At 44.1% G+C, this 24,769-nt stretch overlaps 2 protein-coding genes across 4 annotated transcripts; one reads left to right on the top strand and one right to left on the bottom strand.

Annotated features, from left to right (window-relative positions):
• Positions 1–501: 501 nt before the first annotated feature.
• MRNIP (MRN complex interacting protein) lies at positions 502–17,220 on the top strand. 2 transcript variants are annotated; one of them, XM_053376997.1, is made up of 8 exons: positions 503–708; positions 2,503–2,562; positions 3,274–3,371; positions 4,410–4,482; positions 5,168–5,301; positions 5,472–5,559; positions 6,745–6,904; positions 16,595–17,220. In XM_053376997.1, the coding sequence occupies exons 1-8, from the start codon at positions 649–651 to the stop codon at positions 16,600–16,602; spliced, it is 681 nt and encodes a 226-aa protein (XP_053232972.1). In that variant the 5' UTR covers positions 503–648; the 3' UTR covers positions 16,603–17,220. The 2 variants fall into 2 exon arrangements, with proteins under 2 accessions (XP_053232971.1, XP_053232972.1); XM_053376996.1 differs by lacking the exon at positions 16,595–17,220 and having other exon boundaries at positions 502–708; positions 6,745–7,415.
• Positions 8,407–17,544, bottom strand: SQSTM1 (sequestosome 1). 2 transcript variants are annotated; one of them, XM_053376991.1, is made up of 8 exons: positions 17,218–17,544; positions 14,333–14,428; positions 12,330–12,565; positions 12,049–12,205; positions 11,702–11,785; positions 10,631–10,854; positions 9,395–9,602; positions 8,407–8,726 (listed from the first exon to the last, which is right to left on the bottom strand). In XM_053376991.1, exons 1-8 carry the CDS (start codon positions 17,399–17,401, stop codon positions 8,566–8,568), a joined length of 1,350 nt encoding a protein of 449 aa, XP_053232966.1. In that variant the 5' UTR covers positions 17,402–17,544; the 3' UTR covers positions 8,407–8,565. The 2 variants fall into 2 exon arrangements, with proteins under 2 accessions (XP_053232966.1, XP_053232967.1); XM_053376992.1 differs by lacking the exon at positions 11,702–11,785.
• Positions 17,545–24,769: the final 7,225 nt, after the last annotated feature.

The raw sequence follows: 24,769 nt of genomic DNA, 5'->3' as shown, positions 1-24,769 counted from the left end.
GCTGCTCCAGCGAACTGGCACCAGAGCAGCACACGGAACGCCGTTTACCTTCCCGCTATAAAGCGGTCCCTATTTAGCTACTTGCACCCGGGGGTGCTTTCGAACTGCTAGGTTGGCAGGCGCTGGGACCGAGCGACGGGAGCGCACCGCCGCGGGGATTCGAACCGCCGACCACGGCAAGTCCTAGGCGCTGAGGTTTTACCCATGACGTCCCATGATTCGTCATTACTACTTAATTAATCCTGGATTTCTCGCTGCCTCCTGCACACAGCTGTTTTGCTTTTTATCACCCCCCCAAACGCCGCCGGAGGGTTCAAAGGTAACCAGGAAATCACTCCGCGGCCAAAACAACTCTGCCTCTCGAGGGGAGCCCTTAGTTAATGGAGGAACCGCGTCCCCGCCCATCCCAATTAGATCATGCACGAGGCCAATGAAAAGCCGTAGGAAATGGGGGGAGGAGGAGCCTATCTGCGCGTCGCGCGCCATTTCCCGCCAAATGTTTGGGCTTAAGGGGAGCCTAAGTGGGAAATGCGCTGCTGCTGAGGCGGCGCTTGCCAGTCCCTCTCGCCCCCTGGGAGAGATGGAAGGTGGGTGTTTTTCTCTCCCACGCGAGTGAAGAAGCAGCGCTGACTGAGAGCAGGATCCCTGATGGCTCAGCAGTTTCAGGTGCTGAGGTGCTGCTTCTGCAACGTCTTCCAAGTCCAGCAGGTGAGGCCGCGGGGGAGCGGGACCTGCCGGCTGGAGCGCGCGGGCTACTTGAACCCGAGCTCTGTCCTCCTCGGGCTCACAGAACAGATGAGTTGTAGAATTGGAAGGGACCCCCAAGAGTCATCTAGTCCCATACAAGACGCTGAAAGTAATTCGAAAGGTGGTCAACAGACATAAGTTGAGGTCTTGCAAGCTGGCTTTGCCTTCAGGGCAAACTTGGGCATTTCCATCACTACAGTCAGTGCTTTTTTCCCCCTAAAAAAACCAAACACGTTTAGGGGTACTCTCACTTTGACTCAAGAAAATCACCATTTTATAGTTCAAATCAGGGAAAATAAATACAGTGAATGGACAAAAGTACAAAGATTCGCAATATGTTTAGGGGTATGTGTACCCCTGCATCCCCCCCAAAGCACTGACTACAGTTACACAAAGGTTGTTGCTACAGGTCTGAATGTCTGAAATGGACCAAAATGTATACCAAGGGGGAGGGGGGGTGTTACCCTTTCTTAGAGACCAGTGGTCTTTATTGATGAATTAAGTAAATATAGTACTAAAACCCAGCATCTATTGGGGTACTATCAAATCATTGTGCATCATTCACTGGCTGCAGCAAGTGTCCCCAAACTGGTCAACAGGCCACCTGTGGTCCATGAGCTTCATTTAGGTGGTCTGTGGTGTCTCTGGATTTGTGTTTGAAGATGAGAAATGGCACATCCATTTTATATACTCACATTGTTTTTTAATTGTATTTATTTTGCTTCTGTGTATTGTATTTTATTGTATTATAATTTCAATTCTATGGTGATACAGTAACACATGAAATAGGAAATAAAAGAAGCAATAAAAATACAATTAAAAATCATACAGCATTTAGCACAGCACATTACCAATTGCTGCAACAGGCAGAAACATTAATTGGCCTGCCAATTTTCTACAATTTTCAATTGGTCCACGTGGAAGAAAGCTTGGCAACCACTGGGCTAGAAACTCCTTTTTTATTATTTGCCATTCCATGTACTTTGACTTGAACCAGCTGCAGCTCTTTATTCTGCCACTGTGCCATTCTGCAGCGCTCCTGCTCCCTGGTCAAAGCATGAGTGGAGCAACTTTTCTTCTGTCAAAGGCCACATTACCTTGGGCAGAATCCGCCAGGGGCCACATGCTAGCAGTGGATTGGGCAAAAAGAGACAGTATTATTCTGGATGTGTTTTCCAGAATAAAGGTAGTCTTGCTTCAGTTTTAACTCTGGCCAAAATTAAGGAGGAAACAAGCAGGAAGGAACAAATGCTGATTGGATGGAAGAATGGAGCAGCTTTGGGAGGGACTTGGGGCTGCATAAAATGTAATGCATGCAAGGCAGTCAGATGTGGCTTATAGCAGACTGTAGCCTGCATTGCACATGCCCCAATCTGTAGAATGGTCACTGTTGCACTTCGTCTTTAAAGAGTTGTGATTCCTTTGGCCATTAAATCTATGGATTATGATTGAGGGTGAAGAGTTCAAATGATGGTGCACAATTCTGATATACTTTTTTTTATTAGGTAATACAAAAGAATACTAAGGGGGAAAAGAAACAGAAAACCTACAATAAACAATTCTGATATACGTATAAGTGCACAGTACACACAACACTCTGATCATAGACCTGTTCTTGAGCCCCTTAAAATACATACTTGGCTTTTATTGAAAATCGATGAATAGTTACAGAAACATGCACAGAGGCGAATGTTTCACCCATGTAATATGAATTGTGTGGGTTATTAATGAATTATATCTGCAATTCTGTCTTAGATGAAAAAGAGCCAAAAATGGAATTGCAAAGTATGTGATGAAAAGCAGTCAATTCTAAAGGTGAGTACCCACAGTTCCTTTATTTAAGTCCTGCTATCAATGAACTACCTTTTTAGTAGGTGGATTCTTTTTCCTCAGATTCTCAAACTGCAATCCTACACATACTTAACTTTGAACAAGTCTCATTGGATTCAGTGGGGCTTACTGCTGCATGGACATGAATAGGATTTTGCTGTATTAGTATTAGAAATCTATGTTACCCACATTAATCTCTTTTCAAAAAAAAAAATCTCCTTATCTTGCAATAGGAATCTGTTCACATAATCTGGTGTTAAAAATAGGTTAAGCAGTGGAATGTTTCTATTTTTTCTGGTACCTCCTCAACTAGGAAGAGATTTTAATACGTTATCATGTTGATGATAAAAAAATGTGATCCAAATATAGTACTATAGGAGAGCTACTATAAAACATGTATTGGAAGAAGGGAGTCGTAGTAATTATTCTGATTATATAAACTATGTGGAGGTTAAAGTACACAAAGAAGAGTATACTGCATTCTTTGCTAAAGTGTGGAGTGATAAGATGTACAGTGCAAGTTTGTTAAAGCAAAAGGTTGTATATATATGTCAGATTTACAAACAGGAAGCGCCCATTATTAAGTAATGTCCCTGGAACTAGGGCCTCTCAGATATAGCTATGATGCTATTTCCTTGTCAATATAACATTAAAGAACTGTGAAAATAAGTGTTAACAAAACTTTTGTTACTTTAGATTTTTGGTCAGGGTTCTGGATCTGATTGCAGGCGCCATGTACAAAAACTCAATTTGCTACAAGGACAGGTAGAGCAGGGACCTACGGAAATGCTTAGGTATGGTATTAATTGAATATTTGCTGTCTTGTGTTTGTATACATTTGCATTATAATTTTCATTCTAAATTGCATATAATGGGTGTTATTGAGCAAATTCATACTCGGAGTAGACCCATTGGAATTAGTGGACTTAAGGTTACTTAAGTCCGTTGATTTCAGTGGGTGTCTTCTGGTACTGATTTGGCTAGCGGGATTTATGCACACCATCTTAACATTTTTCATTGCATGTTGTATCAGATTTCCTTTGTTCCATTATTAACAATTATTAATTACCACAGTTGCATTTTCTAAAGGTGTGGATGTGGGTGAGAGTCAAGTCAATTTTCATTGTAAAGGTCTTTACAACGAATGACAGAAAATAAAAGGAAAACTTTCCTCTAAAATTGTAAAACGTAGCCTGCAGCAATTTACAACATAAAAAGAAATTTACAACATTAAATTTTAAAATTGGAGTGCGTTCACATAGCTGGAACTGTGCAAATTTGGTTACCGCTTGTGTAGTATATGCAGTCATACCTCGGGTTAAAGACGCTTCGGGTTAAATCTTTTCAGGTTGCATCCCGCAGCGACCCGGAAATAACGGAACGGGTTACTTCCGGGTTTCACTGCTCGCACATGCGCAGACGCTCCAAATGACATCATGCGCAGAAGCGGTGAATCGGGGCAGACGCAGATTGCGTTCTGTTCAGGTTGCAAATGGGGCTCTGGAACGGATCCCGTTCGCAACCAGAGGTACCACTGTAGATGTTTATCCGCTAGGAGTTCAACTGTCACTTTCTGTGCAGATTGACCAGGAAGCCAATTAAGAATTGGAGATACAAATTTTCCTCAGGGCATTATATACAAGGGGAAAATCAGCAGATAGTGTGTGATGTCTTCTGCCTCTATACTTACCTGGCAGGGGAGACACCTTGATCATGTGGGTGAGAGAGAGACCTGATGCTTTGCAGTTTGTGCTCACATTTCAGTACATATGAACTCTAAAACACACACATTTATATAGTGATATAACATTAAGTGCATTGATTATTTTCAGATCTATAGAAGAACCAATAAAGAGAGATGGTGAGAACACAATAGTTAAACTGGAAGAGAATTCGGGCAGGCAGGTAAACCCCTTTGGATTAAATAAAGTGTATCTTCAAAGCCAAAATTGAAGGACAACCAGTCACAAGCCCTTAAAATACAAATCAAGGAAAGGAGATGACAGTTTAGCTCCCCCCCTCCCCCGATACTCTCAAGATTTATTTTTGTGTAAATGTTTATAACAGTAATTTATCCATTTGTTTAGTTAAGTAAGGACCCATTTCTCCATGTGACATTGGGCAACCTTTGTTTTTACTGAAGCAAATTGCATATTAGCAGGATTGTGTAAAGGTCATGGTTCACCAGAACCCAGTTCTTCTGGATTGGGCACAGAATTAAGCTCTCTGAGCATACGTGCTTTCAATTTAAATAGTTATGAGGATGGGCTTGAATAAACACAGGCAGATCCTATTGAAATCTTAGAAGCCTGGGGTACTAATTAGAAGCCATCTAGTGCCCTGCATAGCTCTTGCCCTTCCCCATGACAAGCAAAACCAGAATAAATGCATCTCAGTTTGCATACTTCACCAAATTCAGCTTTTCTTGGTACTTGAGATGGCTGGACAGTAGTAGTAGCAGTGGTATTAATAAAAATAATCATTATCAGGTTTCTTGCTATGATTAAAACATCACTAAAGCAACAGAACATTTAGTCTGAGATGGATAGTGAGTTAGGACTCTCGATAAGACATTCTGTAATTTTTCTAGGAGGAAGAGGTAAAGTTGGTCAGCCGCTGGACTAAATATCTTGATGGAAGATGTGAAGAGCAAGTGAAGGAAGATGAGGAGGAGATAATGGTGCATACAGAAAAACAGAGCTACTCTTCCAAGAACACACTAAGGTGGATATGTAGTAGTTTCTTATTTTTACATTGTAAGTAATGGTGCCTAGTTTGAACATGCCATAATGCTATAAATGAATCACAAGGTTCATCTAAGAGGTACTTGCTTTTTCTCTCCGCGATGCTGTGTGAATTCATTGGACCACTTTTAATCTTGTTGCACCTGCTAGGAAGTGTCAGAAGACCAGCTTACACGATTCCCAGGGGTCTAGAAAAAGGAGAGCTTCTGGATTTGCAAAGGATGTCCTACATTTTGAGGTATCGCTCTTTCTCCAAGATAGCAAATACTTAATGTTCTATAGTATTACAGGACCCTCTTTTAAATGTCATAAAAGTTTCACTCATGTTGTATTCCCTGCCTTGTTACTTAAATGGGTAGAACTCAAATCTGCCTAACTACCATGGCTCTTCTCAAAGCAGCCTACCAAATGAGTAGAGCTTACTGAGTACTTTCAGTATAATCAAAGCCTCATGGAAAGCGCAAGGTGGTGTTCGTACATATTCTAAACAACTCTTTTACCTGACAAATCAACTTTACAGTATTTGTTGCCAGTGAATTGGCTTTTTACTTATCATGCGGTGGGCCTGTCGAGGTTATTGCAGTCATTATATGAGGCCCTACTCTAAATATTTTTCCACCATGTAACAAGTGTACATCTATAAAGGATGCAATGTTAACCTTGCTATGGAAGAGCTGGATTGTCAATGAGTATCAACTTAAAGAATGCATGAAAAGCCTGCAGGATCAGCCAGTGGCCTATCTAAGTCCAGCATCCTGTTCTCACAATTTAATATCAGCAAACTTGGCCACCTCTCTGCTCACTCCTAACTCTAGATCCCTTATGAACCAGTTAAAAAGCACAGGTCCACATACCAATCCTTGAAGGACTCTGCTTTCTGCATCTGTCCATTCAGAGAACTGTCTGTTGATTCCTATTCTCTACTTCCTGCTACTCAGCCAATTATTGATCCACAAGAGAGCCTCTCATCGCTTTGCCATTAAGCTTACTCAGTAGTCTTTGGTCAGATACTTTGTCAAAAGTGTTTTGAAAGCCCAAGTACATTATTATATCAACCAGATCACCTCTATATGCTTGGTGAAACTCTCAAATAACTCTTTATAGGTTTGTAAAACTGGACTTGCCCTTGCAGAAGCCAATGCTGGTTCTGCTTCAGCAAGGCTTCTTAGCAAGCTGTGCAGTTGCTTTCTGAATCTGAGGAGAATGTTCTGTCTTAATAACAGAACCACCACCTGTGGTGCCTGTTACTTCCCTGCAGATAGGGCAACTACTTACCCACCTTAGAACAGATCAACCCATGCAGTCTAGCCAAGTGTGCAACAGAGCAAAAGAGCTACACGTGCATCAGATAAAGAGTAACTTTACTTTACTTATTTGCAATCTGGCATTTCTGATTATTTCAGTCTCCTGCTTTTTATTATAGAACAGAAAAGATTCAGCCATAGTAGCTAAAAAAACCTGTGGAGATGATACATCTGGAAATGTGATTCCTGCTGTCAAAGAGCATCTGGTGTGCCAGAAGAATAAAGATTCAGAGTCAAGAGCTGCTGGACTTTCAAAGTGGGAGAAATTCCTTTTATCTGGTAAGAGTTGTAATAGTGGCAATGAAACTGCCATGATGCAAGAGAGGCAGGGAACGCTAGTCCAAACGTTTGCTGCAGGGACAAGTGCTGAAAGGCCAGCAACCTTCAGCCCCTGTAATTGGCATCATGCAACCATTCCACTAGCTGGAGTGCAAAAGTTCTCCAACACTGAACATGTTCCCATAGCTGACATACCTGTGGGAAGAGGGAAACACTTTCCTCCTTTGACTAATGTTCATCTTCAAGAAAAACTGCTTAATAGACTGCCTGAACAGCAATCGGCTCCTTTTTTAAATACTCTTATTAGTGTCTCAAATTCAAAGAATCTGCATAGAAACCTCTTTTCTACAGGAGATGACTTTGACGATGATATTTAAATGCCTTTTTTCTTCTCAACACTTTTTTATCATTATTAGTCCATGTGAGATGACTTAGAAGGATAAACTGTAGCCTGACCTAAGTCACAGAGCTATGTTGTATAATAAAGGTGATTGTACTCAAATACTGTCAATATCTTTGGCATTTATGGCTTCTATGATGTTCGTCATTTGTGGTGTCGGGACAAGACTTTAAAACCAGCAAAGCAGTATTCATTGTATACTATGTATAGGCAGAAATTTCTAAAAAGGCATTTTTCTGCATCCAAGTACCAAATTGGGGCTAGCTTTGTTTTATCTTGCATACAAGGAGGGGATTTTCTTGTATCTGGTTCTGTAGTGGGAGTAGAAGGAGGAATGGTGGCTCAGGTGGTGCTGAAACTTGTATGTACACTGTAGTTCAGGCATAGGCAAACTCTGGCCCTCCAGATGTTTGGGACTACAATCCCCATCATCCCTGACCACTGGTCTTGTTAGCTAGGGATGATGGGAATTGTAGTCCAAAAATCTGGAGGGGCAGAGTTTGCCTATGCCTGCTGTAGTTAATGAATCAGTGTCACTGTTGATTATCTTGTCTCATAGAATGTGACAGAATTCTCAAGGTCATGGGCTAAACCACAATAATGGTAAGCCTATGTATTTAAAACTCTTTTTCTGCTTCATCACACCCTAGTACCCCTTTTTGCCAGCTGCCTTCATTTCTTATGACCCAGGCAGACAAGCTGCAGCCAGTTAGTGCAAGGCCTCACCAACCCACTTGCAGATTTTTGCTATTTGTCCATGACGTGTTCACCATGATTAGGAGAACTTCCTCTTTAAAGATATAAGAGCTGCTGCTTAGCTTGTGCAGCTGTGGAATACAAGGTCCTGAGTGCAGTAACCAATTACAGAAAGTGCCACCAATGTAATGTGAAATGTAAAACCACCTTTCAGCCAAGTTTCCAAAACCGTTCCTTTCCGTAAAAGCAAGGCTTGCAGCTGATTCACCACCTAAGGGTAAAAAAAACCAGAAACCAGACCAGCTATCAGAACTTGCGCCTGATAGCGTCCATTGTTTTGAGTACTGGCACCTACCAAGTATCCTCTGCAATATAAGTATTACCACAAATTAGACACACTACTGAATTAAGTGGGGAAAGTTAATGTGAATCTTTATTGATAGTATGAACTTAGAATATGGAAAGACAATCAGAGCCTTGCAGGGGCCAAAAGATATAAAAAGGTAGGCTACTCAGTTGCAGCAGCCTTAACAATTTGCTTTAAGAATTATGAGTTACACAGGTGCTATTTGGAAGTTTTTGCTTGCTTGGCATACTGGATGGTATCCAGAGCTGCCCCAATGTCGTAGTTCTTGGAATGCAGCAGGTGAGTGAGCCAGCCTCCTTCATCAGAAAACCCCATAGACAACATCTGGGACAAGGATTCAATGAGACGGGGGTCTGCTTCTGTAAATAAGTAGAAATAGGATTAGTTGACCCAGCTATCCTACAAGCTTGCCTACATCCCATCCCCAATTTGCAAATCCACAGCTGGCTGTTTTAAGATGGTGTGGGCAATTGACTATGCCTAGGTTGTGTTCTCTAAAAACTGGACCCTTACAAGTTTTATCAGGAAAAGTTACCAATAGGAAGACCAGCTGAGGCTGACCTTGATTAGGTAACAACCTTTCTAGTTATCCTGGCAACCCGTGATGGTTATAAAGCCCTGAACAGCTCAAGACCTGCAGACAGGGCTGCGTTCTTGTCTTTCTGGTATCAAGCAAAGACATTTGCTTGGGAATTTAAGCAGCTCATATAAACTAGTTTTGGGGCTTATGTTTTATTGTTGTCATGGAAGCTTATACCGAAATGCAGCTAACGAACTTTCTACACACTTGAGTTCAAGTGACCAATTTGTCTTGTAAATAATACTACTCAAGAGATGTGACTCAAATACAATCCTATGCACGTCTACTCCAGACATAAGCTCACTGAGTTCAGTGGCACTTACTCTTGGGTAAGGGGATGCAGGTTTCAGCAAGTAACATGTAATATTAGTCTGTACCCAAGGTGAACAGGATTTGATTTCCTAACATGCCAGAGCTGTATATAGCCTTCCAATCTCCTTTTTTTACCTGGTGGAAGGTGAGGATAGAGCGCGGCCTCTCGCAGTCCTGTTGGTCCTGTGTTAGTGGGAGCTTCAGCTGGATTCAGAAAGCTTGGGATGTCACTCTCTGGCATTTGTAAGGACTGCAGTTCACCAGTTGAAGGGTCTACTTCTTTTGGAGACAAATGGGTCCAGTCCTCATCTGCCCCTGAACTGCTGCTGGATTCAGCTGGTTCCTGGGATTGCACAAATACACAATGTGGAGAGCCTGCTTTAGAATAACACCAAGTACTCCTTAAAAGACCTGCACCTAATGAAGTTACTTACCAATAGCACATACATATTGCTCATTGGCTATAACTAACTTATAATTCCCCAACACTAAAGTTCTCTGTCTCCCTCACTTTAAGGAATATTGCAGATATACTTTCTCTAGGATTTTCCATGACTGCTAAACAGACATTTGATGCCCAAGAAAACACATCAAATGCAACATTGCTAACCACAACCTTCCATGAAAATTTTAGCCACTTCAGTGTGTATTACAGATCTAGCTTCACATCTAAAACTACCCCCTTCGATACATGCTGGTGTTACTAATCTGTGGCTTTAAACATACACCAGAAAAATAGATTTCCACATGTACAATAGTACTTCCTCCTGCCTCTCCAGCACCTCCACACTCAACACTGGGAGACCCTCCAGAACAAGTGTAAGTGAGGAGCTGCAGTGGGAAGTCCTCTTGTGCAAGTGGAAGTCCACATGTGATAATGGATTTCACCCTGTCTTACCAAACATCTCTTGCTCAATTATATACTCTTGATTATTTTCAGGATATCTAGCATAGGTTCCCCCCCCCCAGTCCTGAAGCTAGAAGTATACAATATGTTGCCTCTTCAGAGCCTAACGTCCACCAGGAAAACCGAACAAAGAATGCCCTGCCAAGTAACCATGCATACTCAGAATTCAGTTGGGCTGACTCCCACCTAAGCGGGGTTAGGATTGCAGCTTTAGTTTCTTTGGAAATAATACATTTTTTCTGTTGTATGTTATTGTACAGAGGCTAGAAGATTACCACTACTAATGACCATCTCTAAATAAATTTAGTACTCTCTTGCATAGGAAAACGAAAGATTGATTTAAGTTCCTAATATAAAAAGCATCAGTGCTGATCTTAGTGACAAGCATACAGTGAACAGTGTGTACATCTTTACCCTACTGACTGCACATTTCGGAAGTGACAGTTTAATCTTCATACTCGTACCTCTGACAAGAGGTTCTCCTCTTCCATCTGTGTAGCAGGAGAATGTACTGCCATTTCCTGCAGCTGGTCTGTAAGAGTATCTGCATCTGCAGCTGGTTTGCTGTTGGTACTTGCTTCTGGTCCAGTCTGGTCACTGGAACCTCTCTTCTCAGAACTAGGTTCTGTACTAGGGGACACTTTGCTCCTCTGTCCCTCATGTTCCACATCAATATCAACATCAATACCTAGAAAAACAATTTAAAAGTTGGAAGCTGGTGGTAATCTGCGATCACTTTATGTTTCTGTCTACATCTACATCTCTAGGGATTTGAATATAGTCTTCTTGGAGGGATTCCCCCTCCACCTTAGAATGGCAACGGTTTGCCATTCTGAAGGTCAGACAAAAGTAGCTCTCCAATAACCTTGTCCAGGAATTGTGGACAGAAGTTTCATGTTCCCACTGAGCAATCACTGGGGAGAATGTGAAGACTGACAGCTGGTTGATATGAGAGATGGACAATGTGCCAGCTATTCTGTAACATTCACCTACTGCTGACTGACCTGCAGTACCAACTTTCTCCTCGGACTACATTGCTCTACAACAGCTTAAAGTATTTATAGTCTGCCTTTGCACAGTGCAGTCATACATCTGAAGGACAATCACCTTCAACAAACTCAAAAATCAGAGCACAGGTCCAGGAGATGCCCACTTTTGCCTTTATGTTTTTCCTATGTAATGGCAATCAGTATTTGAGAAGACAAACACAAATGAAACACTATTGCTAGGACCACTCCCCTCCCCCCAAAAAAGCTTAACCATAGTATTAGAAGACTTTGAGAAAACTATTTGGGAGGAAAGTGTAAGGCAAAATAGCCACCTATACACATGTCCTGTATAGGTGACCTAAGGGCACAGTACTATAACAGGTATCCTTTTGATAGTGGCATAAAGCAGCTAGTAAGAGACCCACTTGATCAAACCACAAAAGGCTACTTAAACCATTTGATATTTCTGAAAGCTCACATGCAGAGTATGAAGGCAAATCATAGATGAAAGCAGGCAATAATAGCCAGATGAAAGCAACGGCTTACCAAGCGGACCCAGAAATGCAGCAACACTTTCTCCAACATTCTTCAAAAAGGTGACATTGGGATCTTGAGATTGACTGCTAGAAGCTGTTTTTAATAAGGAGAAAAAAGTTACTAACAGAACTTGTAAGAGAAAAGTTGATCAGTAAAGTTAGAAGGATTCACAAACTCAGTTCCTTTTAGCTCCTAATTATGATTTGATTTATAACTCAATGTAGCATTCTTAAAGGAGATCCTAAACACATCTATTCAAAAGTAAGTTCCTGAAAGCAATGCATTTGGGACAGAGTGTGCCTTTTTATTTTGCATTTACAACCACCATTATGGTCATCAGAAAGCTAAACGCATACCTTGCTCAGGAGCAGCACTCTGAGAAGTGGTGCTACCTTGTGCCTGGCCAGGGTTTTGACACTTGCGGCCAGGACAAGGGTGACCACAGCCTTGCATCCACGCAAAAGGTGAAACACCATGTTTCATCTTACGAAGCCAGCGACCTCTGGGAAGCCACTAAAGGGTAAAAGAACACGCTGTTAGGGGTAACTGTCGCTTTAGAAAATAGTTGCAATTCATCTTAGGCAAGATGATCTTTACAGCCCCCTCTGGGCAACTGCTTTTTCCTCATGTTACTTACCTCAAATGGATGGAGCAATGGACTCTGAAACATGATCATGTTATGTTCCTTATGGATACCTTTTCCCTCACAAGTACTGCACAGGTCATAGTCAGGACAAACAGTGCATTTGAATCTTGCACCCGCAACTGGGCCATCACAACCATCACAGATCACGTTGGGATGCACCATGTTCGGTGGGCGCTCCTGGCTGCAGGATTGGCGGTGCAGGTGGTCACGCTTCAGCTCCTTTTTCTCTGAAGGACACAAACACAGGGTGTTGCTGAAATATGCCCAAGATAAATGAACCAATACCCATCGAGCTGCAGAACTAGACAGTTGTAAAAGGACAGAAACGGAAGCGTGCATACTTTATTCACCCCTGCACCTCCAACTTTGTTTTGCCCAGAAGTGAACTAAACAATTTCTCATAAAAGCCTTTAGTGTCTGCCACTACCTCTCTCCCGTGTGTTTGTGGTGCGGATAACCATGAACATACGAGTGTCAAATCAGTATTTGCATACAGAGGATGACAATAGATGTAAAAGTCACATTCTGCAAAAAGTGACTGAAGCATCGTTTTCAGAAATGTTGACAACCCAGCTCATCGAGGACTTGTTTGTTATGAGTGATCATAACTTTGTTTTCCTATCAAGTTGCACCACAGACTACTGTAGCCAACTCTAGATTTTTTTAAATCTTCAAATATGTTATTCATGGCACAGTTTGTACCAGCAGACAAGATATCCATGAGTTCCAATTACCAGAGATACATATGACTTACGTTTTTTTCTATCTCCAAAGGAGAGTAGCCACTGAGTCTTTTTCTCAGCATGGCTCTTATTGTAACCCGAGATTATTGTTATTGATATATTTTGCTCACCAGCAGTCTCTGCTATCCAAGTCTGCAAAATGCCTTCTCTATTATATCCTAAAACTTTTTTAAAAAACCAGACTCAGTTTTCCATCAGGGCTACCAAAAACTTTTCCTATTCTAACCTTCCCAATTTTGGGGGTTTCAACATCTGCTCTGCAGGTAGGAATGGGCAGGGAACAATGATAAGCAGAGGGTTATACAATATATACCCATTCTGCATATTTAAAAATGTTCTAAATATGGGTTCTCATAGGTTATGAATATAAATGCTCATTCTTATTTTAGGCCTTTAAAACCACCAATTCCAATATTGGGGAAAGTTAGAGAAGGCAAATTCTAGATTTCTTAGCCTATCACCATTCCTCTCTTAGCATGCTGTTCTGGTGGATACTCAGCCTTTCCCATGTGTCTGGCAATGCCTCATTTCTTGCAGAAATCTAGCATGAAACTGCCAGCTTCTGTCCAACTGCGCTTTCTTTTAGTGTGTGGCTTGTGCCCCATTGGTACGCAATAGCTCTGTTAGGAGGAATTTCAAGCCTCTTGCAGCACAACAAAGAAGCCTGGTCATGTAAACTCTGGATCAGCTATACGCTTCTTGTTACAATTCTTCAACAAATCTCCTTAACTAGAGTTTCTATGGGAAAGGCATAATCTCCCATTGGCCTAGTTTATGGGCTCTACCACCTCAGACTGTTGCTGCATTCCAACTATACATCGGTATTAGTTGAAAAACAAAATTACACATGTAAAAAATAGCTTGGAACAATAGTCAATGAAAGAATAAGGGTAGAATGAGAAATGGGGGAAGTCTACTTCAAGGGATTTAAATGCACTGGCCAACAAACCCACCCTTGTACTGGCTCTGGGTGAATTTTTAGTTTTTAAGACTGGTTTTGCCAATGCAGTTTAAATTCCCATTAAGTCACTGGGGTTCACAGAGTCTCACCTTACTCTCAAGTGATATTTCCTATAGCAGCCATTCTCATGAAACACTAGCTTGTTAAAAGCTGTGTCTTAAGTTGCGTAGTGCAAAAGCTGTGAAATGCAGGGATGTTTTCCCCTCTTGAACAAATTATAACTACTAGAATACATTACAAGATAGCTGCCAAAAGCAGTTAAGAGAGAATACTAAACTGGCTAAGATTACCTTTAACATAAATGCGAAAAATCCCATCTTTCACACAGGGCAGGGCCAGCTTCAGTTCTTCATCACTGGAAAAAGCAATCATATCACCATCTTCATCTGAAATAAGAAAACAGTTAACTCACTTTGACAGCAGATACTCAGCCTTATCCTGAAATTTCTGAATAGGGCAGCAGAAAACACTGTTGGGCTCAATATGTACTCTGCCTTCCTCTTGTTGGGCTGTATGCAAGTCTGTTAAGAAAGTTGCCTAGCAGCATCTGCATGGGTGGCAAAGTATCCTTTGGTTACACATTTATTTCGCATAGCAAAGTAGTGCTTTCAGAAGACAGATTTACAGCTTTTATTCAGTTACTTGAATTAAAATCTAAATGCAAATAAGCTTCAGACTGCAGGCTATGTAATGCAAGCTAGCTCTGATGAAAGAAATGTAACTGTCCACTGAAAAAGCTATGCAGTTCTCAGCTACCAACTGAATTGCTGTTCCAGCAGCTGATCTCTAGTAAAGATGCACCGATGCTTTAGGCAGTGATTTATACAAAGCTATTAAAAAGAGCAGCCTTCCCAGACCTGGTGGCCTCCAGCTGCTTTTGGACTACAATTCCCATCGTGCCAGATCAGGACAGGTTTTATTGGGGGTTTTATTGTTAATGAAAGCAGCAACAGACAATAACCTCCTAGCACCTGATTCTTGAGATGAGAAAAGCCTTCATTTATGTTTCCTTTAATGGGAATCAGCATTCCTTTCAAGAGAACCTTAAAAGCAGCATGCACTGTCAGTAGTACAAAAAAATAAGGCATTGCTAATCAGTTCTGACCTTCAGGCAGGACTGAAAACAGCGCACAACATGCATGCAGGTACAAAAGCCATTTGCTACCTTTCCTCATAATTGGGAAGCCCAGGCATTACTAGGTTGCCTTCTGGAAGTAATACTTAATGGAATGACAGAGCATCTGCGTTGCATGCAGAAATGCTGCTGTAAAGGCTAGACCTGTCTGAAATCCTGGCAAGCCTCTGCCAATAAGTTTAAGAAATACTGAGCCAGATGGACCAACAGTCTGATAGTTTTCTGCGCTCTTGTGTACTCAGACATCAGCCTCTGAAAACTACAATACACAGTGCAGTTCTCTCTCACACTTTATACTCTTATATACCAATAGTCATGAGTGGTTTAAAAAACACTTCTTTTGAAAAGTGTGCAAGACTTGCAGGACTGACAGAGCTCCCTAGAAGAAAATCTGGTTGCTACAGGAATATCCCAGTATGATGTAACTGCCCAAGTGTACAAACATGCTTAAACAAATATTTACAGCTGGGTTGCAGTTGGGTCACTGTGCAGCGTTACGCAATGGCACTTATTTTAAATGAATTTATGAGAAGTATCAGTGAGCTCCATATCCTATTGTGTCATACCTTACTACTAAGGGGATCCCACCACCCTCAGGAAACACGCTGACAATTCCCAAACAGAAATTTGGACACCAGTAGCTAGTACCATATTAACGCCTGCAGTGGCAGTCCCCTCTTCGCAGTGGGACTTCTTCTGCTGCTTATGTCACTCCTCTGTGTGCCATACTTTTTGCCCAGATTGTTGAAGAGATTATTCAAGATAACTTAGCTTCACGCCATGGGTCTCTTGATACATATCAGAGCAAAATTCCACACCACTGCACTATGTATATGAGTATCAATAAGTATCAATACACTGCACTATGTATACAAGTATCTACCCTTCCCAGGCACTGATTAGTTGGGAAGAACTGGGTCACCCACACATTTTTGGTTGTTTGTATGTATGAGACGACAAGAACTATGTTAATTGCATGGTGGGACTAGAAATGAGCAACTGAAACCAGATTTAGAGTTGGAGCACTTAAAGAGTAGCCACACACTACAGAGTCTTCCCTCTCCCCACCCAACCTCAACAGGTGAATTGAGGTTGTTACCTGCACTGAGGTTTAGTGAGACATAGCTAATAGCAGTTTTAGTGCTCAGGCCTCAACACTGGAGGAGTAAACTGAGTGGAATAGACTGCCTCTGAACTAGTACAGAGTGCCTTTTCTTAAACATTATCAGAGACAGCTTCCATTAACAAGTAAGGCTTCTAGACTAGGGTGTGTTGCTTCCTAACAGACCTGAATTCCAAATCTTATTTCGTTTAGAGATTAAGAGCTGGTTTGAGCAAGTATAGCAGAAGGGCGTGACAACTATGATAGGTTAATGAGCAAAGAATATATTGTTAGCTTTGCCTTTTATGCACACAGGCACTTGACAAAACCTCCAACTGCTTTTCCATTGCACAACGGAGTCTGGGAAACCTTGACCTGTTGATTTCAGCCCGTGCAGCAATAACGGCTACACAGAGCCTTGCCTCCCAGATCTAGCATGAAAAGCCTTAGGACTATCAATTCACTAAAGCAGAGGTGCCTTTTAAAGGTAAACACTTTTTTTCCTGGCCTTGTTGCGGTACCTTGAACCACAGCTAAGCTTTTCCCAGACCCGGAGATCAAGTGACTGAAAAAAGTTTCCCAGGCCGGATTTCATGGAATCATAGAATTGGAAGAGAATTATAGAGCTGGGTCATCTAGCCCAACCCCTGCGATGCAGGATTCTCAAATCCATGACAGGTGGCCATCCAACCTCTGCTTAAAAACCTCCATTGAGGGAGACTCTGCCACCTCTCGTGGGAGTCCGTTCCGCGATCGAGCAGCTTACTGTCAGAAACGGACATAACTGTCTGAAGACGTACTGTCTTCCCGACGCTTAGTCGGAATCTTCTTTCTGCGCGCAAGGCTACTGCAGCGATCCTGTCGCACAAATAAAAAACCGGAGTTGGAAGTAAAACACCACGGTGGCCTGTTGCTAATGGTCCCCTGCCCCCACTCACCCTTATAGTACATCTGAAAGGCGCCCGTGGCGGCTGCGGAATTGCGAAGCAGCCCCTGGAAAAGATCGGCGATCTTGTCCCGTATCGGCAGGTAGCGGGCAGGCGAGTCGAGGGCGAAGCGGCGGATCTCGCGAGTCACCTCCTCCTTGCCCAGCAGGTAGGCCTTCACCGTCATCGGAGCCATGGCGGCGGCAGCTGGATCTAGTGGCGCAGCAAGAATTGGTTCACGCAGGAAGGCGGGAGGGAGGTCGGACCTGATCACAACGACACCGCTCCGCGTGGCAGCCTCCTTTAACTCTGTCCTCGAGCCTGCTTTGCCTGCTGCTTCGCCGCTCGTCCCCGGGCTTCTTATAGGCGCTTTTGCAAAGAGGGCGGGCTTGAGCTGGGAAAGTCCCCACCCAGGGAGACGAGCAGGGGAGGAGCGGCAACAACAACAACAATAGCGGGGGCGTGCGCGACCCTTGCGCTAAAAAGCTGCTTCTAGAATGAAAGGAGGCGGGGGGGGCAAAAGGGAGCGGGGTTGCAGCTCAGGAAGGAGAACGCCAAGGACAGGGGAAGTGTCATTGTCAGTCGTATGATTTTTAAAGCGGGGAGGGGGAAGGCAAGCCAATTATCCTTTGTGCCCCTGGAGGTGGCGTCTCGTTTGCCTCCTCGTGAGCGAGGAGGAGGAGGTTTGATCTCCCCAACGCCGTTTAGGTCGCTTTGCAAACCCCGCGTGTAAGCATTACTCAGCACTTTCTTGCTCCGCGGCCTACAGAAAGAGAGGTGGGCGGAGGAAAGCAGGCAACAAGGCGAGCTTGTTTTTTGAAGCGGGAGGTGGCAAAGGCGAGCTAAACAAACACGCGAGACGTGGAACCTCCTGCTGCTGCCTCGCCCGCTCCGGTTCCTGCGCCCGGTGTGGTTTCGGATTGCTAACTCACTGTGTGCTGGATCTAATACATACGAGGCTGGGCAAGAGGAGGTAGGCCTCGGACAACTTCCCGTCTCTCGTGCCCAGCCAGGGCTGAAGTGCGGTAGGAGGTTGCTCAAGGTCGCTAACAAAAAGCCCCCTCAAGAATTGGTTTCTTTACGAAGTGAAAATGACGATGAACCTTATTAATTAAGGGTTATTGATTGCTCTATCACTGCAACACAAGGAAAGAACTGATCCCTCTTTAGTGTCGCAGCTATGGCTCAGTATGAATGCTTTAAAGCAAAAACACTGTTCTGCAGACACCATCCCTGTTATGTACTGAGTTGAATAGGATCCAAACTGCAGCAGTTTGATTGGTCCTAGAACAATAGGATTCAGAATGCAGCAGTCTGATTGGTCCTAGAACAATGCAGCAGTATGATTGGTTGGCAGGAACTACCCAATCATGCTCCAGATAGAAGTGAATCCACAACCTGATTGGCTTACAGTAGAATTCCGGAATTAGCCAATCGTGCAGCCCATTGTGTAAATAATGTATATAAAGCAGATACTTTGCGGGGACTTTCATTCATTCCTCCTCACCACTATGAGCTGAATAAAGAGCATGAAATTACTTTGCGACTCTTGAGTATATTTCAATCCCGCTGTCCGGATACGCTCCTTACATTTTTGTGCCATGTTAATTTAGGTATGTCTTCCATAACCTCAACCCGCGCATAGTGCCAATTTAAGCAGCAAGAAGGTCCCTGCTGAAGGGAGCCACGGAATCAACCGAACTACCTGCTTCCAGAAGCGGCCAGTCAGTATATTTCTAGATGACATGACATGAATTCAACACTTAGGATGCCCCACTAGTAGCCTCCCACCATGGGCATAGCCAGGATTTATCGGGGGGCAGCAGGCATTATATAAGGGGGGGCAGAACCGAGTTATCTGCAACAACACAATTGGTCAGTTTTTTATTTATTTACTTGCTCAGGGGAGGGGGGTAAAGGTAAAGGGACCCCTGACAGTTAGGTCCAGTCGTGACTGACTCTGGGGTTGCGGCACTCATCTTGCTTTATTGGCCGAGGGAGCCGGTGTACAGCTTCCGGGTCATGTGGCCAGCATGACTAAGCCACTTCTGGCAAACCAGAGCAGCGCACGGAAGCGCCGTTTACCTTCCCGCCGGAGCGGTACCTATTTACTTGCACTTTGACGTGCTTTCGAACTGCTAGGTTGGCAAGAGCAGCCCGTTGCAGGGATTTGAACCGCCAACCTTCTGATCGGCAAGTCCTAGGCTCTTTGGCCACAGTGCCACCCGCGTCCCATTGCTCGGGGGGTACCCTTCAGGTAACCTGGCCCAAAAGCTCATGAGGGCTTTAAAGTTTAAATACCAACACTTTTAATTGGGGTTGGAAACAGGCTGGCAGCAAGTGGCAAAATACTGACATAATATATTGACCAGTTCCAGTTAAGTATCTTACTGTTGTATTTCAGAACTGCTGACATTTCTGGGCCATTTTCAAATGCCACTGTATAATACTGCAGCAATTGAAAAAAGGAGCATGGATAACTAGCAAGGCTGTCTTAATCCCAATAGGGTCACATTTAGTATAACACCTGTGTCTCCACAGACAGTAACCTGGTATTTTAGGGCAGCGGCAGGGAATATTAGACCCTGGGGCCAAATGTTGTTATTCACTCTTTTGTTTTTGGCCTTTGTGACTTTCTCCTGGTCACACCTCTCGCCTCTGTGAGCACTTTTCCCTAGCTGGTCTGGACCGTGTCCTTTATCTTTGATAGTGGTTTTTTGCTTGCATGGATGGAGGACAGAGAGTTGTCTGTAGAAACCTTACTATAATATTGCCTATTATACAAAGCAATGTATAAACTATTCTTCCCACTTTTGTTTCTAGCCACCCCCAGAAGGCTGCCCTGTTAAGAATGTAAACTGTTGGCCTGTAAAAGCTTCCCTGGCCCTGCTTTAAAGGGGCTGCAACTCTCCAAACTATGTTGGGTCAGAACCATTTACTAACAGTATCTCTTGGCGTGGGGCAAGCTAGGGTAGGGTGCCGCCTCCTTCCCCTCAGTTTCAGGTACTGTGCTACCTGAAAAGGCAGCATGGGACTCACATCCACCCACTGTGCCACTGGTCTCAACCCTCAGCTATGCTAGTGAGCAGACCACATCTCTAGATAACTTGTCCCAGTGGTTTCATACAGATATTAAACAGTAAGTGGGATAAAATGGAACCCTGTGGAATTTTATACAGCCAAGAGGTACAGCAGTAATGCCCCAGCACCATTTCTTGGAATCTACCGTCCAAGTAGGAGTGGAACCATTGCAACACAGTGTCTTCAGCACACAACACAGACAGCTTCAGAGGTCCCTGGGAGGTCCGAGAAAACTAATAAGGTTGCATGAACCTGCCTTCTCTGGGCCAAGGTTGTGCTTCTAGGAAACCAAAGCAGTTGCCGTTCCAAAACCAGGCCTAAAGCCTGACTGAACATGCAACAGTTAAACTGAATGTTGGAGGGGAAACAAAAAAACCCCACATACAGCAGTACTGTCAAATTAACAGATTAATGCAGATGTTTTAATGTTGAAGTTGGTGGTAGTATTGAAATATAATTTTGTTCACCTGAGAGTGATTTACTCAGTCTTCTGTACTATCCAATAACTGATGGTTGGTTTTGATATTGGGGCTTGTCAGAACTGTTAAACCCATTTACTGAAATAAAACAACATGATAACAATAGCAACATAAGTTAACAGCTAAGAAAAAAATATTTATGCATTCTGGTCCTTCCCTTTAGGTAACTGACCCTCTTTTCCCCCCTCACACTTTTGGAACAATTTCTTAGCTAAAGCTAATGCATTCTTCTGGATGTGCAGTTCTGGAGCCTGAATGAGATAGCAGTGCAAATATTACTCACATCAGAGGTCACATTTTAGACTTCCCAAGGTTTTTGGCTGCACAATATGTTGTTCAGATAATGGCTGGCATGCTTTTCAAGTTGGTTAGATAATGTGCAGTTTACAGAAAATGCCATCTGAATCTTCTAAGTAGCTGATGGTAGATAATTGTGAACAGGACTCCTTTTCCGTGTTAATAACCTTTCTCCTTAAGGGTCCACCACTCAAATTTCTTAGCATTACAGAGTAGTAAAGTGATACCTTGAGTGACATGCAGCCCATTTCTAAGCCAATTGAAATGACCAAATTTATGTTTACCTAACTATGCATATACTTTTAATTGTATTGTTTTACTGCTTGGTTGTTTGCCACCCTGGGCTCCTTTAGGAAGGATAGAAATAATAATAATCAAGAAGGAGAAGGAGAAGGAGGAGTAGTAGTAGTAGTAGTTCCGGTTAATGGAGTTAGTAACGTATTAGATATAGGTTTCTCTGTATTACACATTTCACTGGCCTCCAGGGTTTCCTGTTTATGTACTTTGAAAAGATTGGTCACAATCCACTGTACTGATGGATTTCTGTTTGGCACATTGTTGCTCTTGAACACCTCCTGTGTAGAGGAGTGGTATGTTCAGGAGATTATGAAGGAAGGAAGACAGTAGCCTGGATCTGCCTTCCCTTTAGGAGTAATACACCATTGGGATGGAGAGAATCAGACAGACCATTGATTTCTTGTGAATTTTTTAAGACTTTCTATGTTTCATACAGTGTAAGGCCTTAGTTCGAGGTTGCGATGGGGACTTTGGATTTTCAAGATATCGCAACTGCCCCTCTGATGTATTGAATTTTACTATCCACATTTAAATGAGCAACTGCTCACTTAGGTAACACTCACAAACATTTTTAATCCTATGTTAGGGGCAGGATTTGGGGGTGAAAGTTCCTTCTTTTATCAGTGAATTCATGTTTGGTTTTCTCATTACATCATGCTTTTTCTAGAGGTTTCTAAAGTGAAGACAACAATTACATCAGCACTTGCCATTCCACTCCAGCAGCTCTGTTGCGGCCCTTATTATCTAAAAGGAAACTAGCTCAGCTGCTAATGACTCACCTGAGTCCCATGACCATTCTCTTTCTAATTCATCTACTTCTCTCTTTCTGGCCTAGTAAGAAAATGAAACCTGTACCTGTTGTGCATAGTCATTTTGCCTCTCTGTGCCTCTGCAGCAGTGGGAAATCACAGAGCAGAAAAATGCATAAATGTCTCAAGTACAGTCTACTATTTACTTAGGTATCTTACATAGCGTTCTTCCTGGGGGACAGAATGAATTCTTCTTTAAAAAAAATTTAGCTTTCATTCAATCTATATGGCCTTTCCTTCTAGCACTGTTTGTTATTGTGGATACAGTTGTTACGTCTCCTCAACTGTGCCCTGCCACAGGAATTTAGCTGCTGGGATTTTTCCATCACTTATTTCAGTGTTGGGAGAAGTGTCATCTCTCAGTATCTGCTTATTGGACTGCTGTTCAGGCCATAGGAGCAGCGTCAGTAAAAAAAATATGGCAATAGGACTGATCCAAGACATTTTGTTGCCTGAAAGAGAGCAGCAAATAATGCCCCCTCCAAGGCACATGTAAAATTATTTTGGCAGAAGATCCAACAAGTGCCTTTCCCTCTCACTGGCAGTAAAAATACCATAATAATAAATAACTAGTTATTTGCTGGCCCAAATCAGCTGCCTGGGGCAACCATCTCACTCTGTAATGGTAGGGCCTTGCCTTGCCTTCCTGTGCTGTGTTACTTGAGACATTTTCTCCCAGTCCTTCTGTTATTGGGGCTGAACTGAATGAAAAGTGTCAACAGCAACCGGCAGTGCGGGGTTCTCTTCCCTTAGCCCACTTGTTGTAACAAAGCCACTTCCGGCCTGCCCAGGAGGTGGGGTTGCGGGCTTCACACCCACCCCCCCATGTGAGCGGGAGCTGGTTTCAGCCCCCGCGAGAGCAGGGGAATCCCGGCCATGTCTGCCCCCCCAGCCAGCCAATCGGCTGGCTGGGGGGGGTGACCTGCCCTATTTAGGGCCGACGCAGAGGGGGCTCACCCTCTTTTCGCCGGCTAGCCCCCACGTTTTCCCACCCTCCCTCCCTTTAGGTAGGCTTTAGTTAGGTCTCTGACTTTGCTATGGACTTCGGTCTGTCGCCGCAAGGGGCATGGTAGGAATTTTTCCCAATTGGCAATTTCAGCCATTTGGTTTTTCGCCTACCTCGTAGCAACTCGTCACAACTTTTCGGCATTGGCGGTAGGCATTGGTAAGAAGAGGTTAAGAGGATGTGGGGGGGGAGGAATGCCATCACCTCCCCCCAGTGAGCGAAGGGTGGTCCGTTAAAGGACTCCGGGGGGCGTGGCCCTGTCCGAAGCCTATGGAGGTGTGGGCCAAAGGCACGCCCCAGAGCGGTGACCCGGGGGGGCTCCTAGTCAACGTGCCTCGGCAGGAGACTCCCCCGATATAGTGTTAACCCTTCCCCGTGTCTCCAGCAAATGGGCTGGAGCCGGATAGTCGCTAGGACCAATGCCTAAGCCAATGCCTCTCATTCCTCAATTCAATAAAGTTGTGGCCTAATTCGCCCATTTAACCTTAAACTATGGTGTCTCATGTCTTTATTTATCCTGGTGGGGGGCGGGAACTCGCCACGCAATCAGCCCTCATCCATTCCCCAAATCCTAGCTCAGGGCTAAGTAAACTTTTTCAGCAGGGAGCCAGCCCACTGTCCCTCAGACCTTGTGGGGGGGCCAGGCTATATTTTGGGGAAAGGGGAATGAACAAATTCCTATGCTCCACAAATAACCCAGAGATGCATTTTAAATAAAAGGACACATTCTACTCATGTAAAAACATGCTGATTCCTGGACCGTCCACGGACCGGATTTAGAAGGCGATTGGGCCAGATCTGGCCCCCAGGCCTTAGTTTGCCTACCCATGTCCTAGCTTTTTATGTGAATGGAGATAGGAATAAACAAATTTGCCTTCCCTATTGCATGTAGTTTGACCCTCATAAATTAAGTGGGGGAAAGTTATGGTTAATTTATATATGTTATACCATTGTCAAAGGCATAGGATCATGCCCAGTAGGAAAAAATGGCAACTACGTTCCAGTTGAATGTGCTGAAGGTGGGCTTGTAGTGACTGTACACCAGGTTCCTTTTTCTTATGAGGGATATGGTATAAGCGAGTTAAACAGGAATCTTTTTGACTAGGCAGTCTAAATGCCATCACATCCTGTGGTGTACTCAGTGGCGTAGCGTGGGGGGTGCCAGGGGTGCCGGCCGCACCGGGCGCAACATCGGGGGGGGGGCGCGAGTCCAGAGGGAAGGGACAAGTTCCTTCCTCCGCCGGGCTCCCCGCCGCCACCGCCAGCCTTGCGCCCTAGCGCGCGCGCGCCCCCTGCCGCCGCTGCTGCGGCTGCGCTCCACTCACTGCTCGCAGGAGGAGCAGCTGCTGCAGCAGCGCCGACGCCACCACCAACGCCTGGCCGGGCACGGGCAGCCTCCGCACCCCGACGCCGCCATCCCCTCGGCCCAGCCACAGGCGGCTGCTTCTGCCGACTGGGAGGGAGGAGAGCTCCGAGGGGCCTCGCCGCGCCCTGCGCTCCCCAAAACCCTCTGAGAGGAAGCCGGCAGGCGGGCGAGGGTCTCCCGGCAGAAGGGGGCGCCGCTGGCTCCGGCTCTCAGCGCAAGTCTCAGCTGC

This window comes from Podarcis raffonei, chromosome 2 (assembly GCF_027172205.1).
Source record: "Podarcis raffonei isolate rPodRaf1 chromosome 2, rPodRaf1.pri, whole genome shotgun sequence".
NCBI classification, from domain to species: domain Eukaryota; kingdom Metazoa; phylum Chordata; class Lepidosauria; order Squamata; family Lacertidae; genus Podarcis; species Podarcis raffonei.
This window is presented reverse-complemented; position numbering and strand designations above follow the sequence as displayed.

Coding starts and splice junctions, on each gene's coding strand:
- MRNIP (XM_053376996.1), top strand. CDS start 649: ATGGCTCAGCAGTTTCAGGTGCTGAGGTGCTGCTTCTGCAACGTCTTC. Junction 709..2,502: donor ACGTCTTCCAAGTCCAGCAG/GTGAGGCCGCGG, acceptor ATTCTGTCTTAG/ATGAAAAAGAGCCAAAAATG. Junction 3,372..4,409: donor GGACCTACGGAAATGCTTAG/GTATGGTATTAA, acceptor GATTATTTTCAG/ATCTATAGAAGAACCAATAA.
- SQSTM1 (XM_053376991.1), bottom strand. CDS start 17,401: ATGGCTCCGATGACGGTGAAGGCCTACCTGCTGGGCAAGGAGGAGGTG. Junction 10,855..11,701: donor TGCATTTCTGGGTCCGCTTG/GTAAGCCGTTGC, acceptor TTGTTTTTCTAG/GTATTGATGTTGATATTGAT. Junction 9,603..10,630: donor AGGAGAACCTCTTGTCAGAG/GTACGAGTATGA, acceptor GTGCAATCCCAG/GAACCAGCTGAATCCAGCAG.